The following is a 12,961-nucleotide window of genomic DNA, read 5'->3' on the forward strand; positions in this document are numbered from 1 at the left end:
TCTTTTCACCATTAATCATTAATTATCTGACAGCTGCAGCCGCCAGGGAGAGAAAGTACTCAGGTCACATTAAACACACTGAAGAAAGTGCTCAGGGCTCCGACGGCAGCTGATTATTAGGGCCTGGAGACAAATGACCGTCTGGACTGCCCAACAAGAAACATCCATCACTTCTATACGCATTGTTGTGGATTATATTTATTAGTGGGGGAGAGCCATGATTCCGGCGAAGGAGGCTGCCAAAATTTACCACACCAACTACGTGCGTAACGCGCGCGCCGTGGGCGTCCTGTGGACGGTCTTCACCATCACCTTCGCCGTCATTACCGTGGTGGTCTTCATCCAGCCGTACTGGATCGGAGACAGCGTCAGCACCCCGCAGGCCGGCTACTTCGGCCTCTTCCACTACTGCATTGGGAACGCGCTCACCTCGGAGCTCACCTGCAAAGGGAGCGCGCTGGACTTCGGCTCCATTCCCTCCGGCGCGTTCAAGACGGCCATGTTCTTCGTGGGGATCTCCATGCTGCTGGTGGTGGGAAGCATCGTCTGCTTTAGCCTCTTCTTCTTCTGCAACGCGGGCAGCGTGTACAAGATCTGCGCCTGGATGCAGCTGGCCTCCAGTGAGCACCAGCGTGAGAGAAGATTGCATGTGGTGCATGAAAAAAAAGTTCACTTCATTAGTGAAGATGCTTTTAGTGTCAAAGGAGAAAAAGTTGGGCAATAAAAAAAAACATAGTTACCACTGTTAAGGTTTAAAAATGGGCCAATTTACACATGATTTAATAGTAAATAAGGTGTAAACACTGTTCGTGTCAGTTCCCATGATGTGTGAACTAGGTGTGCTACAGGTGAGTGCTAATGTTTGACACGGTGACCTGATACTTCACCTGCTGAGATGTGCAACATGACCATCGGTCTAAAGAGTTAATAATGGATAAGACCTGGCGTGTGTGTGTTTGATGTGACATTCAATGAATCCTGGGAGGTTTTGTCTCAACATGTCCCTCATCCCGCACACACGGCCCTCCTCCAGGCACGTGCATGGTGATCGGCTGTATGATCTACCCCGACGGCTGGGACTCGGATGAGGTGAAGCGCATGTGCGGCCAGCGCACGGACAAATACACCCTGGGTAACTGCACGGTGCGCTGGGCTTACATCTTAGCCATCATCAGCATCATGGACTCCCTCGTCCTCTCCTTGGTGGCCTTCAGTCTGGGCAGCCGGCAGGACAAACTGCTGCCTGAGGATTTCCAAGTGGAGGAGAAAGGTAGCGGCCCGACTAACTTCAAGAGGCTCTTTTCTCACTAGATCTGCAAGTTCTGTATATTTCATTACATGCTGTTTGATGTTCAGACACCCTTGACCTTTGACCTTGACCATGTTAGTGGGTGCTTCATTAACAGGCAGGTGTAGCTGTTTTCAGTGGTCAGCGAGTATCGATGTCAGAATCCATCCAGGTCAGCAACACGACATGATCCTTGTCTCAATCCCTTGTTGGTTCCAGATAACGCCTAGGCTCCGAGAGGGCGAGGAGGCGCGTCCTGACCGGGTTTACGTCCATGAGAGTATTTTGGATTTCTGGCAGCCCATTCAGGACGTTGTTCCCACAAATAAAGGTTCCCCAGCCATCATGGACCAGTTTATTTAATGACTACTTCCTTAAAATATGGTGTTGTTTTTTGTTGTGTTGTTACCTGGAATCATTACAGTAGCACACTGCATCATTTTTGAAAAATATTTATTCTTATTTACTGCAGGGAAAAAAAAACAAATTTGAGGGCAGATACGGACAGAAGCTTGGACTTGTAGAAAAACACTGTAGAGACTCTAAATATCATTAGAGCACTTTAATATAAAACGTACACGTCGGATTAAAGCATAAAGGTCAACATTCTTTCTGAGCTCTGAAGCTGCACTGCTGCCACCACTCTGCTCCTTCAGAAACCGACTGATGGCCTCTCTGGTGTACAAGAATCTGCATCTTGAACAAGATAAACAGCATTTACTGATGTCTGTAAAGTAGGTGAGAATGTTTTCCATATTAGTGAAATCTGACGTGAAAATGTTAAGAGCAACCTTTAAATCTGAGAATAGACTTAATCCTGCAGCACTATGTTGCCTGTTAGTTACAGTCCAAAGCATATAATGGAATAAGAGAAACTGCCTCTAAGTCCTACACATTAGTACAAAAGAGGAAAACATAAGAGAAGACCAAGAGTTCCTTCTATGAGCGGTGCGTTCAGGACAGACCTGGCAGCAAGCTCTGTTGCGTCTGTGCGCGGGAAGCTGCTGAACGCCATGAGCTGGATGCAGGTACAAGCCGGGGTCTTAAAAATTTAGTTTATTTATTCATAATACGGTGGGTGTAAACGGGTGGTGTCTAGGACGTGAGCCAGGGGTGAGAGAGGCAGAGGGCTGCTGTGGCCCGTCTCTCAGGGACCAGGTCCAGCATTGGCAGCAGAAAACTGCTGAAGTTGTGAGCTTCCTCTTTTGACCACTCGTACTTTTCAACCAAAACGTCGAACAGACCCCACGGCTTCAGTTTGGTGATGTGACGCAAATCACCTGAAAGAAAGCGGCAATTTTTAGAATTGTATTCTAGTCATGAACAACCTCAACAGACATGAGGCATCACGATTGCGTCGTGGGTGTCTTTACCTTTCTTGGTGAAAAATTCCTTGGAGTATTTACCCGCCAGAATTAGCTTTCGGGGAACTTTCCCCAGCAGTTCGATGATCAGGGCTATGTGATCTGTGACACACGTGAAGTGTGGGGGGGGGGTCAGCCAGCACTTCTCAAACAAACCTGACATTTACTGCGACTCCCCTTTTGGAATTCTATCAAACATAAATGCTTCACATACCTTCATCTCTGGAGTAATCATCTCCCGAGTGAGGTTCAAACAGATAATCTCCAGTAGCAAGCTCAAAGGCCTGCAGGAAAACACACACACACACACACACACACTCTCAATCACCAGCGTGACAGGGCTCATGGCTCATTTTACGCTCCAACACTGTCATGAGTCACTGGTAGTTTTAAGTTATTTGGCGGCTTGATTCATTTTCTGGGTTCTCTGTTTTACCATGCAGGCGGTGCTCCAGATATCTGCAGGGGTACTGTAACCAGCTCCCATCAGCACCTCCAGTGAACGATACTGCCGAGTCTGGATGTCATCTGTGAAATGTTTGTGCTGCAGGGAGAGAGCAAATAAAGCTCAGCTGGCACATGTACCGCTTTTTGAAATAGGTCAGAGGGTTTTTAAAAAAAAGGAAATCCAAGCAATACTCATGGATCAATGGCAAAGAAGCTGCTCTTACCACCCAGCAGGCATTCCCCAAATCAGCTATCTTGACCTGCAGCTTGTCAGCATTAAGAGGATCTAGAGGGTTTACCAACAGGCTGACAGCTCCTGTTAATGGGAGGAGAGTACAGGGAGACGAAGAGGAGGGATTAAAACAACATTAAAATGGCAACAAGCGTAAACATTTCACAATGCACACAACTGTAAAGAAGTAGAACTTTTAGCTAACCATTCTGGTCATCTTTGTTCTCCTTTTTCCCGTTCCCTCGATCGTCCATCTCCTCCTTCTCTCCCTCCTTCAGCTCCACTGTGACAGAGTCGGGGCTGGCAGAAGCGGCAGAGAGCTGCGGCGGGTCAGTGTCTCCCGGGGAACCATTACAGCTCTGATGCTCTGAGGCATTGTTATTTAAGAGGTCCTTGCTTTCTCCGTTGCTTTCTGTCGGGTTTGTGTTCTGCTGGCCGTCCTCCTCCGTTGGTGGCTCGCGTGGTTGGCCCTCGGGAGTGGGGCCACTCTCTGGGGTGGAGGCATATCCGTTACAGTTCACCTCCATCCGGTTCTCCTCCGCGGGCGCATTGACACTCTGTTCATTTAGCTCTGACATTTGCTGGGGCTGCTCATCAGGAGTCAGGTCTGTAGCAAAGGTACACGCTTGATTCAGTGGCTACACTTTCAGTTTTTAACAAATGTGAGCTTTTTCATGTTTCCTGTAATTCACCTGTTTGGTTGGGAATGTCTTGCAGCGTGGCAGACACAGAGAGGGTGCCCGAGGACACCGTGTCTTCAGTGGTCTCCGTCGTCGTGGCGTCTTCATCCTCCTCCTCTTCTCCTCCCTCAGCTGCTGCTCCTCCCTCGATCTCCTGGATCCTCTTCTCTAGCAGCTCTGCCTGCTTCTTTTGCTTCTTCTTCATCTTTTTCTTTTTGTTTTTGGACATTTTGGCCATCTAGGGGAGAGAGACACGGAGAGAAAGCTTTAAATGACAGTGAAACCCAAACATGCCACATCTGGACAACAATAAAATGACTTACTGGTTTGGGTGCTGGGGCTGTGCTCACTGTGGGAACAGAAAGTGTCAGACGATTGTTTTTGTGAATGAAATATGTGGTACATCTATCACAACTATGATTAATATTCTGTCCAGGCAGCAGGGCTGACTCACACCGTGCTGCACTGGCACATCGCACAGCAGGACTCACACACTCCTCGGAGCAAGCTGGTAATTTCTATAACAAATCCGATGGTGACTCACGCCGACATGTGGCTCACTGCTCCTCTTTTATTAGAAACCTGCATGCTTCTAAGCTCACGTCATACATCTGAATTCTTTACGCATTACCACCAGAACTATACTGGAAAAAAGAAAGATGTATTTGGCCTTTTGGACAATAAAACATGGACCACCTGCTCAGTGTGTTGACTCACACTGTACCTACAAACCTCTGTGCAGGCGGCGACTAGCTTCACATGAAAATTCTTAGCCACGCGCTGGAGAAAAGAAAGGTCATGACCTGCGGAACCCGAGGGAGGAGCTGCGCCGGCCTTCTGCCACTGCGTCGCTTCAGCAGCCATTTTCTTGATGTAGGGCTCATTGACGGTCAGCAGAATGTTCTCTGGTTTAATGTCTGTGTGGATGATCTTGCACTTGGAGTGGAGGTAGTCTAAGCCCTGCAGAACCTGCAGTAACAAGACAAACAACATAATGTAGCACTTGTCATACAAAACAGGCAGCAGAGTGTCTTTTACATGTATATAGAATAAAATAGAATAATTACCTGCCGTATGATGCTTTTCACACAGGGTTGAGGCAGTCCCTGATAGTTAGACTTGATGATCCACTTCAGCAGATGATATCCCAGCACTTCAAATACCATACACACATCTCAGAAATGAGCAGTCAAGGACACACACAATGTTCTGAAATTTACTAAAATTGACATAAACAAAAGACTAGCAGAAAATATTAATTTATTCTGAGCATATTTAAACTGTGGATGTAGCACACGAGACCGTCTGGTTTATGTTATGTGTCTTTAAAAAGTACCCAATCAGTTACCTTAACTTAAACGTCTAGTCTTGTATATTAATTTTCTTTAGATGAATGTACAAATCAATCACACAAGGGTCAAAAGTGATTGATTATTATGGATTATTGCATATTATAGCAAGTATAACTAAATCCTGTATCTGCCATTTAAACTCGGGTATGAAACACACTGAATGAAGCTGAAGCCATTTTTTCTCAGCCAAGGATACGCGTCCCATTAACGCCAGAAATTTTGAAGTCATCTAGAAGCTGCACCACCTTCTCTTTGTTGGGGTCACTGGGATCCGTGTTTCTCACCTAGATGCAAAGACACGCAAATGAGAAGGAACAATATGCAAATTGAAGAAAAGTAGCTATGGTTTAGATTGTTTTATGAGACTTACAGACTTCAGCAGCTTGATCTCATCCAGAGCGGTCTCTGTATAATGTTCAGCACTTTTTACAACCTTCATAGCCACAAATCGCTTTTCTCTGACAAAAACAGGCACAGAAGAGAAACTTAAATGCCACAATAGGATATTTACTGTGCTCCAGATTTACAGATGTAACGTATGTCCAATAAGGGTGAATCTTTTTGCCATTTGAAAGGCTTAAATCATACAAACTCACACATCATCAACATTGCTATTTCAGTTATGTAGGTACGCTTACTGGATGTCCCAGGCCAGCCACACAGTGGAGAAGTGGCCCCAGCCCAGCTTACGGATCACATGGTACCTCCCATTGAAAAAATCTCCAATCTTCACATGGTGATATCCACCTGTCCCAGGAGAAATGGAATTACATTTGCGTAAAACCCCTAAATAGGCCTGCTTAAACCTAGGTGTGAACCGGGGCAGAGATGTAATACCCTTGCAGTAGTCATTGGGGTCTTCCTGCTCGTCATCGTCGGAGCCCAGGATCTCTTCTTCCTGCTCTGGAAGAGGAGAATCAGCCTGGCCTGACTGAGAGCCACCTCCCCGACCATGTGGGTCTGGCCTGTTGGGAAGGAGGAGGACAAGAAGAAAAAGCCCAGTTATCTTGGGAAGGTTTTAAAACAGAGCAACAATCTAAGAGGCAACAAAGAGGGAAGCAGGGAACACAGGAGAGCACTGGTGACCCGATTCTGTTTACATGTGAGGGACATAAACACCGCAGCACAAAAGTAGATCACAATAAAACAAGAATGTGACATCGATACAGCTTATTTCACCTTTAGGTCCACCAAGTGTTTTAATGGAAGATTAACAATCAAATATTAACTGTTTTGTTGAATGGCAAATAGTGATTGTTTAAAGTTGTGTACATTTTTAAATACTAGCTTCTAATTATTCAAATAGCTCATTAGAGAGAGACCCAGTTCGGTCCACCAAGAAGACTCATAGGATTTGAGCTAAATATGGTCCAGGTTAAACAGCAGGGCTCAGAAGAAGGTGAAGGGATGATGATTATCCTGGATTCGCACCAAAAGCGACCTTGGCGAACGGCTACGGTTCATTTGAAATGAACGCATACGCAGATGCGTGGCCGGCCATTGGTGGCAGTGAGCAGCACGATGCCAGTGTCCTGAGCAGAAAGTTGAAGATGGGAGAATCTGAACTTTATGCGAGTGAGCAGTGGCGTGACCCCAGCAACAGCCAATTCTTGGCCAAAACATTGAAAAAAAAGAGGAAGAAAATGGAAGCTGGTAACTGCACTGTCCTTGTACGAGCTTACCAACCGGGGGGTTAAATTCATAATAACCAAATGAACTACTCGGGGAACCTCATGGCTGGGTTTCTAATAAAAGCGCACTTATAATAAAAATACGTTTAATATTTTTGCACTTAGTTAGTGATAATTTATGCATCAGTAAAAACAAGAATGACCCGTTTGTCCAGAGCACAACTGATCTGCCAGGTGGATACTTGGAAGACTTGCCCCTTGGGTCGCCTGGGTTACGCCTGCGGAACAGCCACAGCGCGGCGTGATGTGAGCCACCAGAGCAGCCACAGGCGGATGTGTTACATTTAATGTGAATCCGAAGCTACTCACGAATGCTACACTTCTGATGCTGTCCGTGGTGCTGAAAGAGGCATTTATACTGTCCTAACGTACTACTAGCAAGCCAAGGAATTGAATCTGAACCGTGATCCAACGTCCGTTACTCCATTTATCTTATCTTTGCAAGCTGCTTTCACTGTATCGCCGCAGAGAGCTAACGGCAAGAAATCCCACTTGATGCAACGAGGGTTTCCAAGGTTTAAAACTGTCAAAAATGCAAACTCTTCAGAGCCGTTTTAAAACCTGGGAGCAGCAAGCTGTAAGTCAAACACCGCATGATGCCGAGGAGGATTTGGAGCTAATTAAAGCAAGTCAAACATGATCTCTTAAGCTATGAGAGTGTCTGAGAATCTAATTTTCTACAGAGCCGCTGGGGGAACTGGCCTGTGTTTATTATATAGTGTAATCTAAATATTATCCTTTTTAAATTTTTGATCTCCTGGCAATCAGCATTAAAGTCATAGGGATTATAGTGCCAAGCTAATTATGTCATTAACTTAAGTCTGAGCAGAGGCAACACTTTGAAATCATCTCAGAAAAGAACATGCCTATGAGGCTGTTTCGTGTGCGTATAGCTGCAGAGCTCAACTGGTTTGACTGATAAAGGCAAGACTTTAAAAAGAAAAATGTGGCTTCAGAGAAGGATCATCACAACGTTGCATTTACTACAATATTTGCAACCAAAATGCAATTTTAGAATTTGAGGCACATAAAGATTTAAACACTGCACCACATTTATTATTAGATATAAATATTATTAGATGGAGTAGATGTCAAGTAGTGCAGCATACGTTGAAAGATGCTTGAAAATATGCACATATCTCAATGAGCAACAGCAGTATTTTCTAAAATGCTAAAAATAAAGTAGGTTATGAATACATGAGATCTCTGTAGAACCAGAACAGCAGAAGATGCATCGATTAAAACATCTCAATCCGACAGTCTGATTAACTATATTGATAGAAACATTTAGAGACACACACAACATATAAGTGACTTAATTCTCAGACATAAATGTTCCCTCGTCATTATCATGAATAATCAGAACTCAAAGACCTCTGCAGGAACATAAACACCTGGAACTGTCTCAAGGCAAACCTCAAACTGTCTGGTGTTATCACATCTGCCCGAGCTGACACACTCCTGCTGCTCTTACCTGCAAGATGCACGGATGCCCATGGGATGTGTTGCAGGGGAGGAGGACAGAACAGAGTGTAGGTGTTTGAAAAAAATAACCTTTCACTCCATCCGCAGAGGAACAAACAACATACAAAATGAAATCAGGAATAGAAAGAAGGAAGCGCATAAAGGCAGCGCGTATCAAGGAGAGAAAATCAAAGGTTACACAGAAGAGCGGTGTGTGGAAAGAGGGAAAGAGGAGAAATGCAGAGGCTGCTGTTTGGCACGAGTCCTGAAGCTCTAACCACAACTGCTTCCCTCTCATTTATTCTCTGTCGCTGTGTCTGACCGAGAACTCTCCTTGGCTGTTGTCAGTCTCTGGCCCCGCCCCCTGCCCCTCAGCTGAGAGCTGATTGGATGACGCTGCACAGCACTGCATTGCAGGTGAGGGATGACCCCCCCCCCACCTCCTTTACATCAATCCAAAATAACACTATTCCTTGTTCGGCCCTCTTTATCAAACACCAAAATCCTCATCATCGATCCCTTTAACTCCAGTTCTGGCACGCCAACCGCTTCTCTCTGCGAACGTGTTGAGAGTCATGCCGCACACCCACATCACAGTCTCTCCGGAGTTTGCTCCCACCTAGACCGAACATGAGATGCTTTTATCCAAAACAGTGTCAGACAAAAGTCTAATCCAATACAAAATAGCTCAAAATTGGGGGAAATTCCTATACAAGGAGGCTACAGTGTGAATTTTGTCCAGTCATCCCGAGTGAACCCTTACTGGGAAATGCTGCAAGCAGAGGGTAACAAACCGCAGGCTGCAGAGCAACGATAAACAAGATCATAAATGATCACTTTAACACCCGAGTCTCAAAGGATGCTCTGATCGTTTCTCAGTGTCTGGCCTGTCAGACGGCCGCCACCCCCCCCTCCCCGGCTCATACGGAGCCACGCTTCAGCCATCTCACGCAGAAACAGAAGCTGGTCGCATGTCGTGTCCTCCACTGTGCAGAAGACTGTGTGATTATATGCACGTATGTATTCAGTGTAAACCAGGTGAGGGGTCATCCTCTCAGTCCTACAAGGCCCGGCAGGCCAGGTTTCCTGTTCTACCAGGTGTACAACTGCTTTAACAGGAAACTGGGGTGAAAGGTGAGAGCAGGCGTTTACCCAGTAGGACAGAGTGGCTGGATTCTCAACATTGGAGACCTGAGTTGATTCCAGTGTGGCTGATAATAATTCTGAAATATAAACCTGGGCAGCTTCAAAACTTTCATAAAATACAGAAACCCTCAAAGAGTGAGAACATTAAACTGTGTCGATTCTATAAGGTTTAAGCCAAACAAAACGTTCAGCCCCTTAGAAACATGGGAATTCCTCATGGTCGCAACTACACTCGCTAATGTTTTTACGGATACAGCTCAGATTAAGATTGGACCTTTGGGCCAAACGTATTCTCTTTCTCTATAGCTGCAGTTCGTGTTGTCCCAACTTTACCTGACAAATGTGGAGGGAAAGAAATTAAATTCAGTTGTAGCCTGGGCCAAATTTCGCTGTCTGTAAGAAACAGCCACCAGCTCTTGGCATCACAATCACATCTGTGCACACATCTGCCCTGACAGAGTGTGTCAGTCTCTCCTGGCTGCTTTGTTTCCACCCATCCGGCTCCATCACGTCTCTGCACCGAAACAAAGGCTGAGAGAAAAGCCTTTGGTGAACTGTGACAAACATTTAGTCCCCCTGCTTCTCTCCTTTATATGAAATCAATGCTTAAAGCCTGGGCACCACAGCAAAATGGCAGCATAACCCTGCTGCAGCTGAATTACCCTCCAAAAATATTTGCGGCAACATCTCACACCTACACAACCAGATCTATTAGGCAACAGACAGAAGGTTTCACAGCCAACATAAATGTGCATGTGGGTGCAAACTCATGATAAAAACAATTCAATGCCAGGTGCATAACAGCCTTTAGTGGCTTAACTTATATAACTGCACTTGTACAACTTAGATAATGCATTATTTGTTCTGTATTTACATAGTGAAAAATCAAGATTTCACTGTAAACATGTTTCCTGACAAAATACTTTATATGAACTGAAACAAATGTTCTATTCTTAAGGCAACTCGTATCAAATTCCATGCTAATTTCACGAGGATACTTGGGGCGAAACCTGCGAAGGCGATGTGGAGGGCTGCGGACGATAAAAGATTTGACGGGTTATGTAATCTGGACACGGCTGAAAGTGAAAAAGGAGACAACAGAGGAGCTGTACTGGGAGACACTGAGCAATACTGATGATTTCTCTTCGGTCCCAGAAGCGCTCATGCCAGCTCAATTAAACCTGGAGCCAAACAAGGGAAATAAACAGTTTCACCTGAGGTGACGCCAAAGATGAGGATATATCAAGAGAATATGAGGTGACAAAATGGCAACTATCGGGATATTCTGGAGGAACAATCCCAGTTTGGCTCACTTTTAAGCAACAGAGACGTCTGAGGCAGCCAGCTCACTGGGTGTCAGGATGATCTACTTAAAAATAAAGCGCAAAACTCTTACAATCACATCGTGTGTTTCACTCTTGCTTACTGAACATCAATAGAAACACAAATTTCATTTCGCAACTCACTTGCAAGCAAGTCCAACGGCAAGTTTCACCACGGCCAAGTTGATGAAGAAGATCCAGTCCAGGAGCCACATGACCCAAACCGAACAGCGCTAAAGCTACGCTAAATATCTGCTTTCCTGCAACTTTTACCATACAACGGCTGCTGCCTTCTCCCTGCACAGCCACCAGGATAAAGCTGAGAGTGGGAGGGAAACAGCATCATGGGAGGGAGGGAAGGAGGGGGGAGGAGGGAAGGAGGAAGCATGTCTGCATGCTTGACTGAAATGCCTTCTGAGTAAATCCTGGAATAAACCTCAACCTAATAAATAAGAAAACCAGTAGATTTTAACGTCTCGCTACACATTAGACAGAAGCGTTGTGGTGAGTGCACAACTGTTGAGATATTATGGGATTTAGATGAATTACAAAGGGATCATCGGGCATTAAAGGACTCTTCAAACTCTGCATGGGAATTCTCCAACAGGATTTGGCCTCTGCTGCCAGTGCAGCGTTTCCTCAGTGCACCGTTTGATGCGCCGGAGATTTGGAGAAAGTTGTAAATGGCGTGACGACAAATACCCGTCAAGCAGGTTCTCGGATGGACTTAACACAGCCACTAATCCTATCTTCAATATATTCCAACATATTAGTATTCAACATAAGTATTACTGCTTTGACTTTTGGAAATTGTAGTTTTTCCTTCTAGTGGGATAATAAAGCCACTATTATTACATTGTGTAATAATATAAAATTAGCTCAACGAAAATTCAAGTTAGAATGCTTATAAATGCTCAGAACATGATTCCAATTACATAAAATGACATGTAGTAGAGTTCTAACTTTGACTCCAGGTAAAATATAACCTTAGTAGAGCAAAGAAAGACTTATTTCTGCTTACTTTTTGCCAGGTTTCCTTGGCTTTGCCCTCTTCTTCCTTGCTTGTATTGCCAGCACTGACACAGAGAAGATAATTTAGTGGTCAACACAATATCTTACTCTTTAAAGTAGCGACAGTTCCATCGAAAACAGGATACAATATATGCAAACAGGGGTTAATAAATATTAATTGCTGAGTGTTGTAACAGGTTGCATAGATTCTTTTCTTTAAAAAGTCCATCAGAAAGCTACGTAAACTGGCCTGGACGGCTGGTTGCTTCACGCCGGTAACATTTTAAGTTAGCTGCTAACAGTAACGTGGTGCTTTTACGTGCAAAAGACACCCCTGTTTTACACTTATATTCCATTTCTCATTGTTCACATAAGAAGTTCAGAAGTGACGAGGATATTTTACACCCACATTTTCACAAAGTTTAAGTGCATGCTTGCTCGGATGCTAATCTGATAGCTACAGTTAGCATACCGTCAATACTCATGAACACAGACAGTAGCGCGCATGGTCTGCTTTAACTTATTCTGAACGCTTTCCGGCAACATTTAGCCTTGTTCAAATCAAAGAGAGAATCAATTTGCCACTGTGATAGATTTGAAGAAAAGCAACTGTGTTACAAGAGCAGCGTTTTATGCATTTTCAGAGGGTTACCGCGTTACCTTTTCTTTCCATGTTGATAACCAGGAGGTGTGATGCGTTTACGAGCAGTTGGAAAGGTCGAAAATTCCCTAATATGCGATTAACGGCCTATGATAGTCTAAATCCATATCTTGGTGGGCAATGATGCAATATATATTAAATAACTGCAGTGTCTGTGTCGTGTTGCAAATTAGGCTGTTTTTTTTTGTTGTTTTCTTTTTCTTTTTTTTAGAAAAAGTTACTTTATTATCTGACTGCGGCGTAGTGTAATTGGATGAGGCGTTTACGTCCCAAAATCGGTCCAGGAATTATAGCTACTAAGTG

The 12,961-nt window shown here is 44.6% G+C and overlaps 2 protein-coding genes across 6 annotated transcripts; one reads left to right on the top strand and one right to left on the bottom strand.

The window, feature by feature from the left end:
* Positions 1 to 1,636, top strand: lhfpl5a (LHFPL tetraspan subfamily member 5a). 2 transcript variants are annotated; one of them, XM_057029873.1, is made up of 3 exons: positions 1 to 632; positions 1,034 to 1,270; positions 1,508 to 1,636. In XM_057029873.1, exons 1-3 carry the CDS (start codon positions 218 to 220, stop codon positions 1,516 to 1,518), a joined length of 663 nt encoding a protein of 220 aa, XP_056885853.1. In that variant the 5' UTR covers positions 1 to 217; the 3' UTR covers positions 1,519 to 1,636. The 2 variants fall into 2 exon arrangements, with proteins under 2 accessions (XP_056885853.1, XP_056885854.1); XM_057029874.1 differs by having other exon boundaries at positions 22 to 620.
* Positions 1,637 to 1,835: 199 nt separating this feature from the next.
* Positions 1,836 to 12,740, bottom strand: srpk1b (SRSF protein kinase 1b). Of its 4 annotated transcripts, none has more exons than XM_057029864.1 (16): positions 12,658 to 12,740; positions 12,008 to 12,062; positions 6,201 to 6,328; positions 6,002 to 6,110; positions 5,734 to 5,821; positions 5,560 to 5,647; positions 5,079 to 5,185; positions 4,815 to 4,980; positions 4,335 to 4,360; positions 4,024 to 4,249; positions 3,537 to 3,938; positions 3,324 to 3,415; positions 3,089 to 3,196; positions 2,867 to 2,936; positions 2,662 to 2,754; positions 1,836 to 2,568 (listed from the first exon to the last, which is right to left on the bottom strand). In XM_057029864.1, exons 1-16 carry the CDS (start codon positions 12,668 to 12,670, stop codon positions 2,384 to 2,386), a joined length of 1,956 nt encoding a protein of 651 aa, XP_056885844.1. In that variant the 5' UTR covers positions 12,671 to 12,740; the 3' UTR covers positions 1,836 to 2,383. The 4 variants fall into 4 exon arrangements, with proteins under 4 accessions (XP_056885844.1, XP_056885845.1, XP_056885843.1 ...); XM_057029865.1 differs by lacking the exon at positions 12,658 to 12,740 and adding an exon at positions 12,470 to 12,497; XM_057029863.1 differs by lacking the exons at positions 12,008 to 12,062; positions 12,658 to 12,740 and adding an exon at positions 11,131 to 11,305.
* Between the last annotated feature and the right edge of the window lie 221 nt (positions 12,741 to 12,961).

Source organism: Takifugu flavidus, chromosome 4 (genome assembly GCF_003711565.1).
Source record: "Takifugu flavidus isolate HTHZ2018 chromosome 4, ASM371156v2, whole genome shotgun sequence".
NCBI lineage: Eukaryota > Metazoa > Chordata > Actinopteri > Tetraodontiformes > Tetraodontidae > Takifugu > Takifugu flavidus.

Coding starts and splice junctions, on each gene's coding strand:
- lhfpl5a (XM_057029873.1), top strand. CDS start 218: ATGATTCCGGCGAAGGAGGCTGCCAAAATTTACCACACCAACTACGTG. Junction 633..1,033: donor GGCCTCCAGTGAGCACCAGC/GTGAGAGAAGAT, acceptor GCCCTCCTCCAG/GCACGTGCATGGTGATCGGC.
- srpk1b (XM_057029863.1), bottom strand. CDS start 11,201: ATGTGGCTCCTGGACTGGATCTTCTTCATCAACTTGGCCGTGGTGAAA. Junction 3,197..3,323: donor TGGGGAATGCCTGCTGGGTG/GTAAGAGCAGCT, acceptor CTCTCCCTGCAG/CACAAACATTTCACAGATGA. Junction 2,569..2,661: donor GGAATTTTTCACCAAGAAAG/GTAAAGACACCC, acceptor GCTTTCTTTCAG/GTGATTTGCGTCACATCACC.